This window comes from Hemibagrus wyckioides, linkage group LG20 (assembly GCF_019097595.1).
Source record: "Hemibagrus wyckioides isolate EC202008001 linkage group LG20, SWU_Hwy_1.0, whole genome shotgun sequence".
In the NCBI taxonomy this organism is placed as follows: Eukaryota; Metazoa; Chordata; class Actinopteri; order Siluriformes; family Bagridae; genus Hemibagrus; species Hemibagrus wyckioides.
This window is the reverse complement of record NC_080729.1, coordinates 1,154,417-1,169,416: the sequence shown is the minus strand read 5'-3', so window position 1 is coordinate 1,169,416 and position 15,000 is coordinate 1,154,417. Positions and strand designations below refer to the sequence as shown.

At 41.3% G+C, this 15,000-nt stretch overlaps 2 protein-coding genes across 4 annotated transcripts in view; one reads left to right on the top strand and one right to left on the bottom strand.

The window, feature by feature from the left end:
* dnajb6a (DnaJ heat shock protein family (Hsp40) member B6a) overlaps positions 1-6,644 on the top strand; it is a 6,732-nt gene extending 88 nt beyond the window's left edge. Inside the window, exons 1-10 of one of the 3 annotated variants that reach the window (XM_058418408.1) lie at positions 1-69; positions 2,162-2,295; positions 2,587-2,696; positions 3,225-3,284; positions 3,376-3,480; positions 3,620-3,790; positions 3,871-4,030; positions 4,325-4,395; positions 6,009-6,125; positions 6,219-6,644. The exon at positions 1-69 is cut by the window's left edge and continues 88 nt beyond it. In XM_058418408.1, coding sequence (XP_058274391.1) covers positions 2,231-2,295; positions 2,587-2,696; positions 3,225-3,284; positions 3,376-3,480; positions 3,620-3,790; positions 3,871-4,030; positions 4,325-4,395; positions 6,009-6,125; positions 6,219-6,286 — 927 coding nt within the window. In that variant the 5' untranslated portion in view covers positions 1-69; positions 2,162-2,230 and the 3' untranslated portion in view covers positions 6,287-6,644. Of the gene's footprint in view, positions 70-2,161; positions 2,296-2,586; positions 2,697-3,224; positions 3,285-3,372; positions 3,481-3,619; positions 3,791-3,870; positions 4,031-4,324; positions 5,167-6,008; positions 6,126-6,218 lie in introns of those variants that run through there. The other 2 variants (XM_058418407.1, XM_058418409.1) reach the window with 2 other exon arrangements.
* trpa1a (transient receptor potential cation channel, subfamily A, member 1a) overlaps positions 6,360-15,000 on the bottom strand; it is a 23,666-nt gene continuing 15,025 nt past the window's right edge. Inside the window, exons 16-28 of the mRNA XM_058418399.1 lie at positions 14,817-14,907; positions 14,645-14,704; positions 11,486-11,587; positions 11,306-11,376; positions 10,865-11,018; positions 10,641-10,730; positions 10,384-10,553; positions 8,319-8,448; positions 7,984-8,166; positions 7,826-7,894; positions 7,412-7,516; positions 7,229-7,335; positions 6,360-7,084 (exon numbers count right to left, since the gene is read on the bottom strand). Of these exons, the coding sequence (XP_058274382.1) occupies positions 6,895-7,084; positions 7,229-7,335; positions 7,412-7,516; positions 7,826-7,894; positions 7,984-8,166; positions 8,319-8,448; positions 10,384-10,553; positions 10,641-10,730; positions 10,865-11,018; positions 11,306-11,376; positions 11,486-11,587; positions 14,645-14,704; positions 14,817-14,907 (1,522 nt within the window). The 3' untranslated portion in view covers positions 6,360-6,894. The remainder of the gene's footprint in view (positions 7,085-7,228; positions 7,336-7,411; positions 7,517-7,825; positions 7,895-7,983; positions 8,167-8,318; positions 8,449-10,383; positions 10,554-10,640; positions 10,731-10,864; positions 11,019-11,305; positions 11,377-11,485; positions 11,588-14,644; positions 14,705-14,816; positions 14,908-15,000) is intronic.

The window sequence follows — 15,000 nt, the reverse complement described above, 5'->3', positions numbered from 1 at the left end:
CTGTTTTAAGGACTGTTCCGTTTAGCAGTGGTGAAGATTAGAACCACCTGCCGCTGAAAAAACAAACAGGTATGTGCTTATTAATGTGTGCGGATTGTAAATCGGTAGCCATTTTTGTTTTTTTCTCTGTCAAGGTGTCTTACACACTCGAGCTACCCTTGCTAAACGTTTAATAAACTGCTCCCTTTTCTATCAGCCGACATTTATTCATTTCCTACCTGTATTCCGGCAAGTTCCGCGTACTGCTCTACGATTGGGTAGTAATTCGATCCTGATTCGTTGTTCCGTCGGTGTAAGAGGAATTAGCCAATCATAGAAGAGGGGCGGGATTGCCGGAATACAGTTAGAATCAAAAATAGCCCGTCAAACAGGAGATATAATGGCAGCCTATCTGTTTCGAATTGGGAATTAAAATAGACAAACAGTTCGGTTTCGTTTCTCTTTAAAACAGGAATGTGTTCCAGATATAGCGCCAAAAGAGAAATGAAAGAGAAATGTTAGTCGAGGGAGGTCTCTGTGTTTCGCTAGCTTGTTATGCTAATTTTCTCAGACGGGAGATTCCATTATTATTTCTCTGAGCCACATAAACATTCATAAACACACCGCTTCATACACTGTCGTTTTATATTATTAATAATAATGGTTAACTACTAGATATTGGTCTGGAGCTATTTTTCTTTATAACAAGATCTGGAAAATTCTAGAATCTTCTGGAGAAGTGTGTTGAAGCTAAAAACCCAAAACCCAGTCCGGAACCTGAGCGGAGTCTGTGGGGATAGAACCCGGTCACGTGCCGTGTTTGAGAGGGTTCCAGGGACAAAACCTTCACATTATCACTTTTTATGTAAAGTGATTTTAAAGCAAACTTTATAAAATTTAAAGAAAACCTGACACAAAGAGGTGTGTGTGTGTGTGTGTGTCCTGCTCGAGGTGTGTGTTGGACATTTATTTGCTGTGATCTTTATATTTAGTGTTGGTTAAAGGAAGCAGTATCTCGGTGTTTAAGGTGCTGGGCTCCTGATCAGAAGGTTGTGAGTTTAAATCCCAGGACTCTGGGCCCTTGATCAAGGCCCTGAACCCACAGCTACTGAGTTGTAGAAATGAGATAAATGGAGGTCGCTCTGGATAAAGAGTAACGTCTGCCACATGCCCTAAATTTTAAGGTTTTCTGTAGTGGGCATGTCCTTAACTGCTTCATCAACACCTTTTTTAGGCACTCAAAAATTTCCCTAAAACCCCTCAAGCATTGCTGACACGCCCTTTTTAACCACATTGTCCTGCACTTTATACTTCCATTCACTTTTAGTCACACAGAAATCACAACTTCATTCCAGGAGCATCTTTCATTCCAGAGAAAAAACCCTTTTCTCCACAGGAACAGAACCTGGTTTTTCAGTGAAAATAGAGCGTAATGTTTCTGTGGAACATCATTGACATGACGGATTCAGAGTAAAATCCTAGAGGAAGAATTCCATCTCACACCTCCACGAGGAGAACTAATCCCATCTAAACAGGGCTTTAGTGAGCTGTGGAGGGGAGGTGAAGAGGTTTCACTTTCATCTTCATGTTTCACATTCGTGACTGTGAATGAAAAGAAATGTGAGGAGTGTGGAGTGAGACATGGTGACATGCGGTCAGAAATGCACACAGGACAGGAGATGCTTCAGAGGGTTTCCAGATCCAGATCTCAAGCTGTCCCACAGCGGACTTAACACTGTTCCTCACTCCATTTCACACAAGAACTAACTGAACTTTAAGGCTAGAAAGGTGTGGAAATAAGACATGCCTCTGTTTTACTCAAACTCCGCCCCATGTTTATAACACACCTATCCAAAAAGCATTTGAGTGTGTGCATGTGCACGAGAGTGTGTGCGAGTGTTGGCTCTGTGAAAGAAAAGTGTGTGTGTATGTCTGTGTGTGTGTCACAGCACAAACTTTATCAGAAGATTGCTGCAGAGTGACACAGTCAAGCACCAGTGGAATCTAAATACCAGATGCATTAGATGTCTCACACACACCTTAACACACACACACACACACACACACAGTGGACAGTTTCAGATTCAGTCTTTTCTTCCTCATTCCTGCCTGTATGTTATCTCTGAGCTGTGTTTTACCTGCTGCTCTTTAATTTCTTCTTAAACTCATCTTCCTGTTTCAGGTTGTCGTCTGACCTGAGCAGTGGTGTGTGTGTGCGTGTGTATGTGTGCATGTATGTGTGTGTGAAGCCATGGTGGAATACTACCAGATATTAGGAGTGCAGAAAGACGCCAGTCCAGATGACATTAAGAAAGCGTAAGTGTCTGATCTCAACGATTCCAATCGCGAATGAGATGTGTCGTTAAATAAAAAGGGAATTTTCTCTTCATTAGAATGTGAGTAGATGCAGATGATTTAGATCTGAGTGTGTGTTGTGGTCACATGCTGATGTTGTTGTTGTTGTTGTTATTATTATTATTATTATTATTATTATTATTATTATTATTATCATCATTTGTCTTGTCCATTTTGTTTTTGTGTTTATGGCTGTGTCTTGACAGTGTAATAACTGGTGTATGAGCTCATTTCACTGCGTCTGTTACACAGGTACAGAAAACTCGCCTTGAAGTGGCATCCAGATAAAAACCCAGACAACAAGGACGAGGCGGAGAGGAAGTTTAAGGAGATCTCTGAGGCGTATGAAGTCCTGTCAGACGGTGTGTCCGGCTCTTACTGACCGTTTTTGTTGGTTTATTATACAGCAATTACACACAAGAGAGATAATATATTAATTACACAACAGTGAGATGAGTCCATCATACTCAAAAGTTTCTACCTTTTTTAATTGAAAAACTATCTAAATTCACTTATTTGAAAATGTTTTTAAGCCACAAAGTCTTAAAGTCACTCTATCACTGAATGTTTTTTCTTCTCATTGTGTTCATCTCCCAGGCTAAGCTAGCAGTCCGTCCCAGACATAATGAGCACACTGACAAGCTCTGGGCTTCTTTAAAACCTTCCTCTGTCGTCATGATTGTTGTCATGAGCTGTGTTTCAGGCAGAAATCTCCAACTTTACTTTCCAGATTGTTTACTAATTTAGAAAATCCAGAAGTGTTAGTACCCGTGCTTCACTAAACCCCTGACTCAAACAGAATCAAGAGCTCTCAGATCTCTCAGTAGTTGATCATTGTAGTTTATTTCCTGGTTTTATGTTAATGTCTTTATTTTTCTGTCCTCCTGCAGCCAGCAAGCGGAGTCTTTATGACCAGTATGGTAAAGAAGGCCTGTCCGCAGGCGGAGGAGGTAAACACTGTGAAATATTTGAGATGTAATTGTTCAGAAGAATTCACTTCGAATGTGTTTGTGATCTGTGTCTCGCTCTGTGTTAAAGCAGGACGTTACCATAACGGTGACCCCTTCGAACATTTCACATTCCGTAATCCAGAGGACGTCTTCAGAGATTTCTTCGGGGGGCGTGACCCTTTTGCTGATTTCTTTGGTGAGATCATGGACACAATAGTCCACTTTTTTTTTTTTTGTTTAGTTTTTAGCTAAAATAAAACAGAAATACTAAAAATCTAGTAAGTTGTATTTTTATCCTTTTTTTTTAACTTTGTTCTTCTGTGGTTCCACTGTAGGAGACGATCCGTTTGGAGATGATTTCTTCGGTGGTGGTCGACGACGGCAGCAGCAGCGTGGGATGAGCCGGAGCCGAACAGGTGGCTCGTTCTTCTCTAGCGGGTTCGGAGGATTTGGAGGTTTTGGCAGTTTTCCGGCTTTTGGGCCAGCGTTCTCTTCGTTCGATGCAGGTCAGACATCTGTGATCAGCTGACGCTTCTGATCAAATTCTGTTTCATACAGGCATTCACTCTGTGTGTGTGTGTTTCAGGTTTCAGCTCTTTCGGTCCAATGGCACAGATGGGTGGAGGCGGATTCACGTCCTTCTCGTCCACTTCATTTGGAGGTGGTGGGGGCAGCGGGATGGGAAACTTCCGCTCCGTGTCCACGTCCTCCAAAATCGTCAACGGCAGAAAAATCACCACGAAAAGGTATGACTTCTAGACAGTGAGATAAATCACATAAATCACACGCCATGTTCTCGGGATGTCATTCACGTGTTTCATTCACATGTTTCTGCATTCATTAAAACCAGTAAAGATTAAACGTGTGTGTTTAACTTCAGCTTCAGGTTTATTTCACTGAATAACATTTCTGCACACTCTGATTTTAAACACTGAGTTAACACCAGCTTATAAACACTCAGGTGTTTGTGTCGCCTCTCTCAGTATTAAACAGCTCAGTGTTGTGATTTTTAAAAAGTTCTGCTCTGTGTTTGGACGCAGGATCGTCGAGAACGGTCAGGAACGAGTGGAAGTGGAGGAAGACGGACAGTTAAAGTCTCTAACTATAAATGGTAAGGAACAGCTGCTGCGACTGGAACACAAGTAAGCACACCTCGGCGCTCAGCAGAGTTAGGACTCAGATGTATGTACTTTATTTTCCTCTTCTTAGTGTCATTAGATGACCATTATAATGGTATTGTGAGCTTATGATTATTATTAATATTAATTTCCTTTGTAAACGTATTTATGAAGCGGAATGTCAGTGTTTGGTGCTGGGGTGCTATTACTTTAGGGACCATGGTGTAAAGATGAGTTCTTGTTTTTGTTTTCCTTTACACTCCACATGCACTTTGCTGTGTTGGGCTTGAATGCCGTCTGTGTACTGCTTTTGAGCTAAAAATATAAAAGAATAACAATAAAAAAGACGAGGGAGAGAAAAGCATTGTGCATTGAACAGGCATGACTTTTACATCTGAGTTGAGCTGAGTTTTTCTTTAGAACCCTGTTAAAGTAAGCTCGTCTCATGTTCTCGTCTCATGTAAACGCTGGTAGTGTTAGACCAACTGTATTAATATGCAGTCTTATTATTATTATTATTATTATTATTAGAAAGGTTATTATGATTATAAGTTTTGTTTTGTTAAAATGAGTGTTTTTTTCATTAGTACCTGTACACCAGCCAAAATTCTTGTTCTTAGTCTTATTGTTGTCATGGAAACGAGCTGATAGTCTCGAGGTGTAAGTGATATGAACCTAAATGATTTTTGTGGACTTTGTACGCAAATTTCAAATATCAATAAATGTGAGTTTCATCCTTTTTTTTGAGGATGCGGCAGCTTCTGGCTGTGTGTGTGTGTGTGTGTGTGTGTGTGTGTGTCCATGTGTCTGTGTGTGTGTGCGTCTGTGTGTGTGTGCGCATGCACTGCATGCCACTAACATGATGTACTTAACATTTTTACAAAGAATACTACAGAAGTAGAGTTTAAATCTGAAGTTATTTTTATTTTAATATTATTTTTAATCTCGTGTATTTTGGTTTCTCAGTGACAAAATTCAGTTTCTTTTAAACATTCTGTGATTTTTTTATTATTTTTTTTTTGGCTGCAGTGTTACAGAGAATAAATAATAACCAATCAGCAAAGAAACGTTAGGGTTCTGAAACCCACTGATTCTTTTCAGTGAATCAGATCATTTGACTCGACTCACAGAAAAGAGTCGACTCCTAAACTCCCATTGAGCTTTTAACGATCTTTTACCCAATAAACCAGTGATTGTTCTTTTTTCCCTGATTATATTAAATCTTAACTTCACATGAACAGAATAACTTGTGATCTGGTGCTGCTCTGTCTGATTCATTGGTTCAGGAAAAATTTAAGCCAAGACGTTTTTTAACACGTCACATCATTCTATAAACCTGGCACTCGCTGACGTTCGATCACTTGATTCAATACAAACTAACACGTGCAGGTTTGATGTCCTTATAAAGACTAACCTTCACGCTGGGCGTGTTCGCTAACATGCTTTCTTGTTTCATTTTTAATTTTTGCTTTGCATGGATGAGTTAACAGCAGGGAGGGGTTTAAAACAAAAACAAACAAACAAAGAACAACAAAATTCTGTACAGATTTTTTCCCCCCTTCATGCATGCCCCGCCCTTCATTTCATGCCCCGCCCCTTTCTTTAGGGCAGGCCCTTGAGTTGGGTCGAGGGGAGGAGCCTAAACAGAACAGGTCACTTCCTGACTCCTCCTCCAGCTCCGCCCACTCTACCTTCACCCAGAGAGAGCAACAAACAACCAAAGGTCAGACTTGTTCATTAATTTATTTATTTATGTTTGATTTTTGTTGTTGTACTTTGTTTTTTAAAGCCTTAGAATCTGTTTTTTTTTCTGCAGAGCAAAATGGAATGAAAAGGAAAAGACCAATGATGAAGGGTGAAACAAAAAAGTCCAAAGAGTCGTGAAATGTTTCCGAAAGCAGCGAGGACGTCAGGCTCCGGGAGCGAGGGGGTGGAGATTCGGCGTCATGATGGCTGGATGAATGATTATTAATTTCAACTTTTTGAACTAAAACTTAACAATAGATTTTTTTGTGCTGTTTCGTGTTGTTCAATCTACTTTACAGTAAAAGACGAATAATGAATAATTACCGAATAGATGTTGTGTGAATTAGAGGCGAGTTGTTTGGTGTTTTAGTTTGTGTGTTTGTTTGTTTTTGTTTGTTTGTTAATCCTCATTCCATGCGCTACTGTAGTCAGTGTTTCTTTTTGCACCCTTCTGTGATGTTTTCGAATAAAATTTAGTTGGTTCTGTTTCAACAAATGAATAATTTAAAGCAGACGGATCCTGAGCAGTGGTTCATTTCCTGTAAATCATGACAGTTTCATTTATTCGTAGCAGGACGCAGGTGAGGGAAATGAACATGGCTCTGTAATGAAGTTTCTCGTCTCAGGATCCTGAGATGATGTGTATATATTTAACGTGGTCTTGAGGATCCGCTCAACAGCAAAAGCCCTCGTCTGAAACTCTGCATGCTTTCTAAACCGGCGTCTGCATTTCCTGAATCGTGATGTCACTTCCTCTTGGCCGTAACGGCACGCAGGAGCGGTCCCCACTTGCTCTTGGCGCTGAGTTTGTGTGTGAAGTCGTGCAGGACTCGAGGACCGTCGTGTTCCTCTGCCTCAGAGCTGATCTCCATCTTCTGCACGATCAGCTTCAGGAGGTTGTGCTGCTTCTCCATGGTCTCAGAGAGGTCCTTCAGTCTGAACACACACACATACACACAGAGGTCTACACCATCATAAAATTATTATAACTATTATTATGACTAATTAAAAGGTAGGTGTTTCTGAGACGTGTGTGTGTGTGTGTGTGTGTGTGTGTGTGTGTGTGTGTGTGAGAGAGACCTTTGTTTCTGTTTGTTGAGCTCTCTCTCCAGCGGTGTGGTCTGGCGTGTGCTGGAACAGAGTCGTGCTCTCACTTTGTTCACTTCACGTCCACAGATGAACCATCTCTGATACAGAAAAACGCTTCATGGAGAGTTTTGCAGGAATAAACATTCATCCTGAGTGTGTTTGTGTTCAAGTTACCTTGCCTTTGTAGCACTTGTTAGGAAATTCCTTCAGGGAGATTTGGTCGACTCTTTTCATGAACCACTGAGGCAGACGCTCCTCCAGATTAGTGTGAAGTTCAATCTGCATGTTATGGACGATAAAATGTTAGATATGATAAAAATGAACACATTCAGAACGCTGTGTAGCTCTGTGTCTGCCAATCACAATAAAGGGGGTGTGGCCTCTGTGTCTGTCAGTCACAATAAATGAGGCATGGCCTCAGTGTTATTTATGTGCAATAAAGGACGCATGGCCTCTAAGCTGTTAGTTTAAATGGAGGATGCGTGGACTTGCTGCATATCCACCCAAGCAATGAAGATGGAGGTGTGGCCTCCTTCACTGTGTCTGTCAGTCCTGATAAAGGAGGCGTGGCCTGTCAGGACATCTCACCTGCATTCCTATCTGTTTCAAACAGGCGTTGTTCTTCACCTCTGCGATGTCTCCTACAGCCAAACCAATCTACAATAAACCACAGAAAACGTGTCACGCGTCAGACATTTGACCCATCGCTAATGAGAGACATGGAGGAGGAGTGTGTTAAAGCTCACTAGCAGGTTCATGAGCAGAATCGGCACGAGCAGGACAAACCAAACGAAGATCATGTACGTCAGCATGGGGAATGGAAGGCGCTGGGCCATGTAGGGTTTCAGGAAGTTGTCCTGGTAGTTGATCTCTCCTGCCATCATGGCAAATGTTTGCATCAGTGAGAGAAACAGACGGCCAAAATGTTTCTGGAAGACAGAATGATGGAACGTGTCAGAGTATCAAAATCACGGTTTTTACATTTCCTTGCTCTTATCTATGTGTATCCTCGCTCATGCTACATGCTCATGCACCGATCCTGGCATTTTAGGATTATGTTCAGTTTATAAAAAACCCTAACCTGTTCAATCATCAGAGCGTAGAAGGCCAGAGCGAAAGCCAGGATCAGATAGACAAATATCACAATGATGCTCAGCAGTGTCCGGCAGATCTCACGAAACATCACCACGTAAATCCCAAACCTCTGAAACCTGCTCACAGAGAAGAGGGGAGACAATGATAATATTATTAAATCAGTAGAGTTGGGCATAAATACAAACTCTTGGAAGTGTTGGAGTGTTACACCTGCCTTTAAAATACTAACAGGCAAAATACTGTAACTCTTTGAGTAAAAGTATTATAAATGGTCAATCTACCATAACACGTTATACTGTAGTGCACCAGCTGTAAATACACTACAAAACAAAACATACTACTGTAACTGCAGGAGCAGCATGTGTACTGTAAATATGCTAAGAGAAATGAGCAAACTACCATAAAACACTGCTGGAGTCGCTCGCCTGCAGTAAACGTGCTTATATATTAACAAACTAATGCTGGATTAAATTCAATAAAATGAACAATCTCCCAGCACTACAACTGCAGACCACTACAGAAAAACTGCCCACAACACGTTTCAGGGTCAGAGTAAAGTGTAAATACAGCGTGGATTTAAACCTCACTCGCTCCACAGGGAGGGCTCAGTGATGGTCACATTACTACAGCACGTTTAACATTTAAATAAAATATTAAAATTTTGGGTGTGGCTGTGGTCCAAAATTAAATTGGTAAATGTCTCAGAGGCCACGCCTCCTTCAATAAGACTGACAGATACAGAGGCCATGCCTCCTTCAATAAGACTGACAGATACAGAGGCCACGTCTCCTTCAATAACACTGACAAATACGGAGGTCACGCCTCCGTGAATAACATTGACAGATACAGAGGCCACACCTCCTTCAATAGGACTGACAGATACAGAGGCCACGCCTCCTTCAATAAGACTGACAGACTCAGAGGCCATGTCTCTTTCAACAGGACTGACAGATACAGAGGCCACGTCTCCTTCAATAACACTGACAAATACAGAGGTCACGCCTCCGTGAATAACATTGACAGATACAGAGGCCACACCTCCTTCAATAGGACTGACAGATACAGAGGCCACGCCTCCTTCAATAAGACTGACAGACTCAGAGGCCATGTCTCTTTCAACAGGACTGACAGATACAGAGGCCACGTCTCCTTCAATAACACTGACAAATACAGAGGTCACGCCTCCGTGAATAACATTGACAGATACAGAGGCCACACCTCCTTCAATAGGACTGACAGATACAGAGGCCACGCCTCCTTCAATAAGAGTGACAGATACAGAGGCCACACCTCCTTCAATAGGACTGACAGATACAGAGGCCACGCCTCCTTCAATAAGACTGACAGATACAGAGGCCACGCCTCCTTCAATAAGACTGACAGACTCAGAGGCCATGTCTCTTTCAACAGGACTGACAGATACAGAGGCCACGCCTCCTTCAATAACACTGACAAATACAGAGGTCACGCCTCCGTGAATAACATTGACAGATACAGAGGCCACACCTCCTTCAATAGGACTGACAGATACAGAGGCCACGCCTCCTTCAATAAGAGTGACAGATACAGAGGCCACACCTCCTTCAATAGGACTGACAGATACAGAGGCCACGCCTCCTTCAATAAGACTGACAGATACAGAGGCCACGCCTCCTTCAATAAGATTGACAGATACAGAGGCCACACCTCCTTCAATAAGATTGACAGATTCAGAAGCCACACCTCTTTCAATAAGACTGACAGATACAGAGGCCACGCCTCCTTCAATAAGATTGACAGATACAGAGGCCACACCTCCTTCAATAAGACTGACAGACTCAGAGGCCACACCTCCCTTAATCAGACTGACAGACTCAGAGGCCACACCTCCTTCAATAGGACTGACAGATACAGAGGCCATGCCTCCTTCAATAAGATTGACAGATACAGAGGCCACACCTCCTTCAAGAAGACTGACAGATACAGAGGCCACACCTCTTTCGATAAGACTGACAGATTCCTTCATCCCAGTGCCGTGTGACGCTCATGAAGACGTGAGCATGTTGATGTACCTCTGCAGGTAGAGGAGCAGGTTGACCCAGGACATGAGAGACGCCAGAGCTCCGGCCTGCCAATGCCATGACCTCTGGATGTTCAGCAGGAGAGGAATGACGAAGAGCAGAGAGCAGACGGCCGCCGCCCAGTCCGCCACGTTGGACATGTCCTGCAGGTACTTAAACCTCTGGAGAGAAGAAAACATCATTCAGCTGTTCTGCAGGAACCGGGGGATTTTATCGTACATCTGGTGTGGAAGAACTGGTAATCGTACCTGCTGACACATCTGCACTACTTCTTTACCGACTGCATATAAGTTCATGGTGAGGACCAGAAACATGCAGGTTGTGATGAAATAACACTGCTGTAAAAAAAAAAAAAAAAAACCAAGGAGAAATTTGGCCTATTTTGTGATAATGGAACATGGCCCCTGTATTTCCTGATTAAATATACAGGAAGCTTCTAGAAGTGAATGAAGTATGTCTGAAGGTCCTGCACCTGGCTGAGACTCTTAGTGACCATGTTGACAGTGGTCACGTTTTTCTCCACGTTCAGGTTGGGCCTCAGATTGACGATCAGGTAGGTCAGCGGGAAAACTCCCAGCGTGTACATGATCATATTCAGCAGGTGAGCTTTCACTCCATACGCACACCTGAGGGAGGGGAAAGACACAGCTGTAACTGACACTGGAGACTCCTTCCATTCTGTAACCTAGTTATGTACACAATCCTTTGAGTGAGGCGTTACTATGGAAACGATAGCTAGTGCATTCATATAACCCTGCGCTACAGTCAGAGCTGCTGTTAGAGAGAATTAATCAACACCTTCTGACCAATCAGTGTCCAGAACCCAGCAGCTCTGTGGTGTAAAGACAATATGGTAAAACCGTCACCATCAGTGGTCAGTTCTACATGACCCACACGCTTCCTGAGCTCTCACCATTTCATTTCCAGATATTTCTTGCACACTGGATGGGTCAGCAAGTCGACGCGATTAAACTCCACCATGGCCTGAGAACACAGAGAGAGAAAATGGACGACATTATATCAGTTAGACACTATTATAATATATAAGTGTGTCTAAATTAATAATGAAGATATTTTTCTGAAAAATACTGACGTTCAGGGCAGCCAGGGGTTTGTATTCGTCTTCATTCTCTGAATTCTCCGTCTTCACAGCGTACTGTATCGGCTGCTGTAGCCACTGGAAATTATACTCCAGCTGAGACAGAAATTAACACGTGAGTTTACTGGAATTAACACGAGTTTACAGGAGACAGGAATCAACACGTGAGTTTAATGGAATTAACATGTGAGTTTACAGGAATTAACAAGTGAGTTTACAGGAGACAGGAATTAACACGTGAGTTTGCTGGAATTAACACGTGAGTTTACTGGAATTAACACGTGAGTTTACTGGAATTAACATGTGAGTTTACAGGAATTAACACGTGAGTTTACTGGAATTAACACGTGAGTTTACAGGAATTAACACGTGAGTTTACTGGAATTAACACGAGTTTACAGGAGACAGGAATCAACACGTGAGTTTAATGGAATTAACATGTGAGTTTACAGGAATTAACAAGTGAGTTTACAGGAGACAGGAATTAACACGTGAGTTTGCTGGAATTAACACGAGTTTACAGGCGACAGGAATCAACACGTGAGTTTTATGGAATTAACATGTGAGTTTACAGGAATTAACAAGTGAGTTTACAGGAGACAGGAATTAACACGTGAGTTTACAGGAATTAACACGTGAGTTTGCTGGAATTAACACGTGAGTTTACTGGAATTAACACGTGAGTTTACTGGAATTAACATGTGAGTTTACAGGAATTAACACGTGAGTTTACTGGAATTAACACGTGAGTTTACAGGAATTAACACGTGAGTTTACTGGAATTAACACGAGTTTACAGGAGACAGGAATCAACACGTGAGTTTAATGGAATTAACATGTGAGTTTACAGGAATTAACAAGTGAGTTTACAGGAGACAGGAATTAACACGTGAGTTTGCTGGAATTAACACGTGAGTTTACTGGAATTAACACGAGTTTACAGGGGACAGGAATTAACACGTGAGTTTACTGGAATTAACATGTGAGTTTAGAGGAATTAACACGTGAGTTTACAGGGGACAGGAATCAACATGTGAGTTTACTGGAATTAACATGTGAGTTTACAGGAATTAACACGTGGGTTTACAGGAGACAGGAATTAACACGTGAGTTTGCTGGAATTAACACATGAGTTTACTGGAATTAACACGAGTTTACAGGGGACAGGAATTAACACGTGAGTTTACTGGAATTAACACGTGAGTTTACAGGAATTAACATGTGAGTTTACTGGAATTAACACGTGAGTTTACTGGAATTAACATGTGAGTTTACAGGAATTAACACGTGAGTTTACAGGAATTAACATGTGAGTTTACTGGAATTGGTGCGTGAGTTTACTGGAATTAACACGTGAGTTTACTGGAATTAACACTTGAGTTTACTGGAATTAACACGTGAGTTTACTGGAATTAACACGTGAGTTTACAGGAATTAACACGTGAGTTTACTGGAATTAACATGTGAGTTTACTGGAATTAACACGTGAGTTTACTGGAATTAACACGTGAGTTTACTGGAATTAACACGTGAGTTTACAGGAATTAACATGAGTTTACTGGAATTGGTGCGTGAGTTTACTGGAATTAACACGTGAGTTTACAGGAATTAACACGTGAGTTTACTGGAATTAACACGTGAGTTTACAGGAATTAACATGTGAGTTTACTGGAATTGGTGCGTGAGTTTACTGGAATTAACACTTGAGTTTACTGGAATTAACACGTGAGTTTACTGGAATTAACATGTGAGTTTACAGGAATTAACACGTGAGTTTACAGGAATTAACATGTGAGTTTACTGGAATTAACACGTGAGTTTACTGGAATTAACACGTGAGTTTACAGGAATTAACACGTGAGCTTACTGGAATTAACATGTGAGTTTACAGGGGACAGGGATTAACACGTGAGTTTACTGGAATTAACATGTGAGTTTACTGGAATTGACACGTGAGTTTACTGGAATTAACACGTGAGTTTACAGGAATTAACACGTGAGTTTACTGGAATTAACACGTGAGTTTACTGGAATTAACACGTGAGTTTACTGAAATTAACACGTGAGTTAACTGGAATTAACGTGAGTTTACAGGAATTAACACGTGAGTTAACTGGAATTAACATGTGAGTTTACAGGGTACAGGAATTAACACGTGAGTCTACAGGAATTAACATGTGAATTTACTGGAATTGACACGTGAGTTTACAGGGACAGGAATTAACATGTGAGTCTACAGGAATTAACACTTGAGTTTACAGGAATTAACACGTGAGTTTACAGGGACAGGAATTAACATGTGAGTTTACAGGAATTAACACGTGAGTTAACTGGAATTAACATGTGAGTTTACAGGAATTAACACGTGAGTCTACAGGAATTAACATGTGAATTTACTGGAATTGACACGTGAGTTTACAGGGGACAGGAATTAACATGTGAGTCTACAGGAATTAACACTTGAGTTTACAGGAATTAACACGTGAGTTAACTGGAATTAACATGTGAGTTTACAGGAATTAACACGTGAGTCTACAGGAATTAACATGTGAATTTACTGGAATTGACACGTGAGTTTACAGGGGACAGGAATTAACATGTGAGTCTACAGGAATTAACACTTGAGTTTACAGGAATTAACACGTGAGTTAACTGGAATTAACATGTGAGTTTACAGGAATTAACACGTGAGTTAACTGGAATTAACATGTGAGTTTACAGGAATTAACACGTGAGTTAACTGGAATTAACATGTGAGTTTACAGGGTACAGGAATTAACACGTGAGTCTACAGGAATTAACATGTGAATTTACTGGAATTGATGTGTGAGTTTACTGGAATTAACATGTGAGTTTACAGGAATTAACACGTGAGTTTACTGGAGTTAACACGTGAGTGAGTTTACTGGAATTAACACATGAATTTACTGGAATTAACATGTGATTTTACTGGAATTAACATGTGAGTTTACTGGAATCAACACGTGAGTTTACTGGAATTAACACGTGAGTTTACTGGAATTAACACGTGAGTTTACAGGAATTAACATGTGAGTTTACTGGAATTAACACGTGAGTTTACAGGAATTAACACGTGAGTTTACTGGTCTCAAAAGAATATTTCATGTTAGGATTTTATGTTAATGAACCCACGTAGTAGCTGCAGGAGTTCACGTCTTCTTCAGACTCTTTAATGCAGGTATCTAAGAGATGCTGGAAGAAGAAAATGCACTCTTTTGTATATATAGTGTATATAACTGATAGTGTAGTGTGTATATAACTGATAACAGCCATATGGATTAGTGTGACCCTAATCATCACTCACCTTGAAACACTCTGGGAGAAACTCGATCATGTCCAGGACAGCACAGCGCTTAGCTGAGTTCAGTTTAAACATGGTGATGGCTTCCTCACACCTGTGACAGTAAACACACACCTGAGCTGTAACACAGCATAGATCTGAACCTCACTCACTCCACAGGGAGGGCTGAGTGACAGTCACATTACTA